Below are 5,214 nucleotides of genomic sequence, written 5' to 3'. Positions count from 1 at the left end.
CATATGCATGTCCATAGTTGGTGTACAAATTAGGGAGAAGGCCGTGTGATGTAAGGCTTTAATTTTATACTATTATATGTTGTCTGCCATAAAAAAATCTTAAACCAATGCTCAGATCAAAGCTTTAATTTGTTTAGAATGGATGCAGAGAAAGGGATTCTCCTTGAATAGGGTGACTTTTTTCAGCTAATTAAAGGCATGTGGCATTGTAGAAGACGAGCACTTGGGGGAAATAGTTCATGAATAGATTTCCATACAAGGATTGCTAGGAAGAAAATACTACACTTGGCAACATAACAATTGATATGTATACGAGATGTGGTATGCGATATCATGAAACAAGATCTGTTGGGGGAGGGAACCGGGCTTGGCAATGCTTTAGTGGACATGTATGCCAAATGTGGTGGTCTAATAAAGACAACACAAGTCCTCAATGATGAGCTACCTGAGAGAGAGAGAGAGAGAGAGAGAGAGAGAGAGAGAGAGAGAGAGAGAGAGAGAGAGAGAGAGAGAGAGAGAGAGAGAGAAAGATTAAATGTAGTTAAATGTTATATTATACGTCTTCAAAAGGCCAATAAGACCTATGAGAACAAACTGATACAACCTTAGTGGATCCAATGTCTGGGCACAAAAATAAAACTAAAGTGAAAGACTAAAATTATCATCATATAATCAATGCTTGAGAATGCCTGGCATCAGGCATTATCCGAAAAAGTATTGCATCGGTTGTTGAAGAGATTTGTCAATGTGCACCTCTATAAATAGTCATATTGAGCCTCTCCCATGTCGAGCTAGAATAGTCTTGGTCCTATGATGGAGCCTCCATCAATGTTTTCGTCGCCCTTGTATACCTTGGGCGTCTAGCTCTCCCAGGCTCAATGGCTCTATCAGCTAATATACCTCTGGTATAAGTGGGCTCTGAAGTTTGCTATGAAGCATGCTCATTTGGTTGCTAAGTCCCTACTCTAAAGAAGTTAGTGATCTCCCTTTGTGAATGTCACCCACTGCATTATCTCCTCAAGGGACTCTCCCTGTGTCTTCATAGATCTAGCCAAAACAACCTGAGGAATCTATGATCATAACGCTGTCTACTAGTACTTTCCTCAATCTGCCAATCTCAATATCTAGCAGATGCAATGATGTGTGCATCTGACCAATAGCATATCGTATCCCATATGATAAATGAGTGTCCATATAGGCGGGTCTGATCACATATCCATCCTCTATTAGTTGGAGAAGATGCTCTCTATAGAAAGCCATTATCTTCTCCAATAGCATATCGTATCCCATATGATAAATTAGTGTCCATATAGGGGGTAGCCATATGCTCCTAGTATCTAGCTGAATCAAATATAGACATACAAGTCTAGAGATCTTTGTCCATGAGAGAGATAGGGAGGGTGCATGCAAGGTAGTCTATCCATGCTGAAGAGATGTGATTGAAACCATGATGTCATATGCCCATACATGTTGTGTCTCTCTGTAGCGCTTGCAGTCGGGATGACTTAAGGGCAGGCTGAGCATATCTGCCTCTAAAGAGGTCGCATAAAATATGCATCAAGGATACTAATCTAATAAGATCCCGAAGACCCCTCCCTTGCCTAGCTCTCCCATGAAAGCCACTGCCTGCTTATGAGTAGTCGCTCCACCAAGTTCCTCCCTCCACATTGTGCTCCTCTGGATGCTGCTGGCAGCCCACGGCCACGAGAGGGGAGGTCTCTCTGTCTCTCTCACACGCACGTACATTACCTCAAGTTGTGCCAGCACTATCTGGACAACAAGATAAGTAAAATAATCATGAAGGGTAGATGTTGCTTTAGCCTCAGCTGACTGACTCCCAAATCCTGTAATCAGCGGCCTTAGCCCAAAACATCAGAGACATCATATGTGCTCCGATGCTGCTCGCAGCCCACCACCAGAACTGATGGAGCTGAGTAACCACCTGGGGGCTCCTCTTGGCCTACAATAGAGCCTACACCTACAGCTGCTGCAGCATGTGCCTGTTGATGTTGCGCTCAGCTCTACATTCCCCAATTGCTGATCATCCTGCACTTCTGATCATTCTTGGCCGGCCTAAATTTACGACGTCCTCCTGCTCTTCTACTAATTTGCTCTTCTTCAATTTCCTTCCGGTGCTTGCTCGCATTTACGTCTGTATCTTCCTCTATTTTGATTTTATATTCTCGTTGCAGAGCACAAAAGTACGCCATCAACATTAACAGCACAAGAGTTACTGCCAAGCCAACATCATCTGCATGAGAAAGCAGTAGAGAGCGGCCTGTTATTAACCACGCCATCAGGACTCCATAAATAGACGAGCCCCCAATGGTTACTCAGCTCAATATACCCAACACGGGCTGCCAAAGCCCAAGAGCAACCAAGGCCGGGTCTATAGTGGCCGGCGTCACCAGTAAAGCCGATTCAATACATATACTACGAGTGAGGGGTAGCTCACCTCGGACTTGGGGAGCCAACTCGGCTCAACCAAAAAGGAATACGCTAGGGTTCGGAGCACCAAGGCTCACCCGTCCTGGCATGCAATAAACAGGGGCTCGAGTCTCTCTTGAGAGATCAGCCAACACCTCAAAACTGTCTCGACACTCAGGCTCAATAGAGGCCAGGTGGAGAGTCAAAGTACCACAACCCACAGCGGGTAACTACGCAACCACAACCCACTGCGGGTATCAACCGTAATGCTCAGATGATAGGAGGGCCTTGCGCCCGATGTCTCAACTCCAACAGTTCGAAGCTGTCTTGCTCACATGACGCAGCCCCTGCTGCTGGAGATTACCTGCAAGTAATGGCTACCCCGAAGGGTGCAAAGCATGTACCCTGCTGAATACTGAAGGTGCACGCAGCCCACTCTGTGGGGGTCAGTCTTACTGCCCGAGCTCGCGCGAGAGCGCTCTGAGTTAACAGGGGCGCAGCCCTACAGTAGGATGACCCCGATGCCTGTACCTGTAATGCTGAGAATGGCACGCGACCCCCACAGTCGGGTGGGCTCGCGGCTTGGATAGACCCCGCATCGTTTGTGTGCTGCAACACGCAGCTCCTGTAACTCTGGCCGAAACCCGCTAGCTCGGGTATCCTGTGATGCAGGGGATATGGCCCCATGAGCAATGGTGGCGAGGCCTTCGCCTATAGAGAACTCAAACAGCTCGCGGCTCCCACTGTCGGGCAGGCTCGCGGCCTGAGGCAACCCCGCAGGGTGCAAATGCTGATCATCTACAGTAGAGAGCGGCCTGTCATTAACCACGCCATCAGGACTCCATAAATAGACGAGCCCCCAATGGTTACTCAGCTCCATCTTCTTTGTTCATTATTGTTAATGCTAGCTTCGCAAGACTTTGCTACCAGAACTGCCGTGGTGTGTGTGTGTGTGTGTGTGTGTGAGAGAGAGAGAGAGAGAGAGAGAGAGAGAGCGCAAATTGGAACTTGATCCGTGTGCAGGCACAGTCAACAAACAGAGAGAGCAGAAAAAAAGGGGAGGGGCTGGAGCCCCTTTTCAAAAAAACTTTTTCGCATTAGCCTAGAAGATTCCCATGGCATCTCTCATGTGTGACTTAGATGATTCATTTTGGGAAATGCAAAAATGAAACGAATCTGGGAAAGATTGGTCCCATGGAATGCGGCCCTTGTCCGACCATGTTTCATGGCTAATATTTGAAAGGGATAATCACCTCCCCATGTTCATTGCCTGGGTTGATATATACGCCAAATGTGGTGTGCTTTACTGAGCAATCTGTAGTGAGGTAGGTGTGCCATGTGTTTCTCATTGGTCTTAAGAGAGAGAGAGAGAGAGAGAGAGAGAGAGAGAGAGAGAGAGAGAGTCACAGGTTATTAGAAGCCAACAATTCATTATCAAAAGGGGAAAAAGAGAAAAAAAGGGGAGGCTGGATCCTCCATATCGTTCGCGCGCGCGCGGATGATAGGCGGGTTTCATTGCCCCCTTATTTGTGTGTTCTTAATATGGTTTTTGAACAAATATATATATTAAATAATGTCGGTTTTATTTCAAAAATCTTAATCAAAAGCATTTTTTCTACAATACCGTTGCCAAATCTTATCAAGTCAACAAAAAAAAGGAGGAGGCAGAGCTCCCCCATCACGCGCGCGGATGATGGGTGAGCTCTGCCTCCCTTTTTTTTGTCGATTTGATGAGCTTTGGCAAATTTTTGTTACTTTTGTGGAGTTAATCCCAAAATTTATTGAAATCTCTCTGATAATCCGTAAGATTTAACCCCAAAATTCCAAAAAAAAAGGGAGGCGTGCCTTAGAGGTCTCAGATTTTCAATGTTGTACTGGTACTAGTAGTACTGGTACTGGTACAACCATACTTCTATACTGCTAATACTAATATACAAGTACTGATATAATGATACTTGTCTCAAATTTTTTGTGTTGATACTAATATTGCTATACTGGTATTCGTATGGAGGTACTCGACCTGTACTGGTATGTTGGTACTGGTCTCGGCTTTTCAATGCTAGTAATGATACTGGTATAACTATACTGCTATAATGCTATACTGGTATAATGGTACTGTTATACTGGTACTAGTACTGTACTCAAATTTTTCTTTTTTAGTGTTCTAGTACTGGTACTATATAGGTGTTGGTATTGTAATGGTACTAGTATTGTACACCATGGTACTCATACTGGCCTCAGATTTTTTTGGTACTAGTAGTGATACTGGTAGTACTGGTACTAGTTCTCCTATACGGGTGTATACTGGTACTAGCCTCAAAGGTCTCAGATTTTCAGTGTTACTAGTACTGGTACTGTACTGCTATAATACTATATTGGTATTGGTACTGTACTCAGATTTTTTTTTCTACTGTTCTAATACTGGTAGTGTAATGGTATTGGTATTGGTACTGGTACTGTATTGATATGTCTAGTACTGATACTGTATTGGTCATGTAGTAGTACTGTACTTGTACTGGTATTGTTATACTTCTATACTGCTATACTGGTACTGGAATATTGCTATACTTTTATATTGCTATAGTGGTACTAGTATACTACTATAATGGTACTAGACTGATATACATGGAATTTTATATAGTATATATTCTATCAATATAATATAATTATAAACTAAACATATAGTATGTGTAGTGTATAATATAACTATATTATATTAGTATAGTTCTATATATTATATACTTAAATACCATATATTTTATATATACTATGTCCATTTTAAGTTTA

At 43.5% G+C, this 5,214-nt stretch overlaps 1 protein-coding gene across 1 annotated transcript; it reads right to left on the bottom strand.

The window, feature by feature from the left end:
- Positions 1–650: 650 nt before the first annotated feature.
- Positions 651–2,305, bottom strand: LOC147437293 (uncharacterized). The gene has a single exon (XM_086485908.1). It carries the CDS (start codon positions 2,295–2,297, stop codon positions 2,022–2,024), a length of 276 nt encoding a protein of 91 aa, XP_086342034.1. The 5' UTR covers positions 2,298–2,305; the 3' UTR covers positions 651–2,021.
- Positions 2,306–5,214: the final 2,909 nt, after the last annotated feature.

This window comes from Adiantum capillus-veneris, chromosome 17 (genome assembly GCF_014529385.1).
Source record: "Adiantum capillus-veneris isolate H3 chromosome 17, ASM1452938v2, whole genome shotgun sequence".
NCBI lineage: Eukaryota > Viridiplantae > Streptophyta > Polypodiopsida > Polypodiales > Pteridaceae > Adiantum > Adiantum capillus-veneris.
Note: the sequence above shows the minus strand (reverse complement) of the source record. Positions and strands in the feature narration are given on the sequence as shown.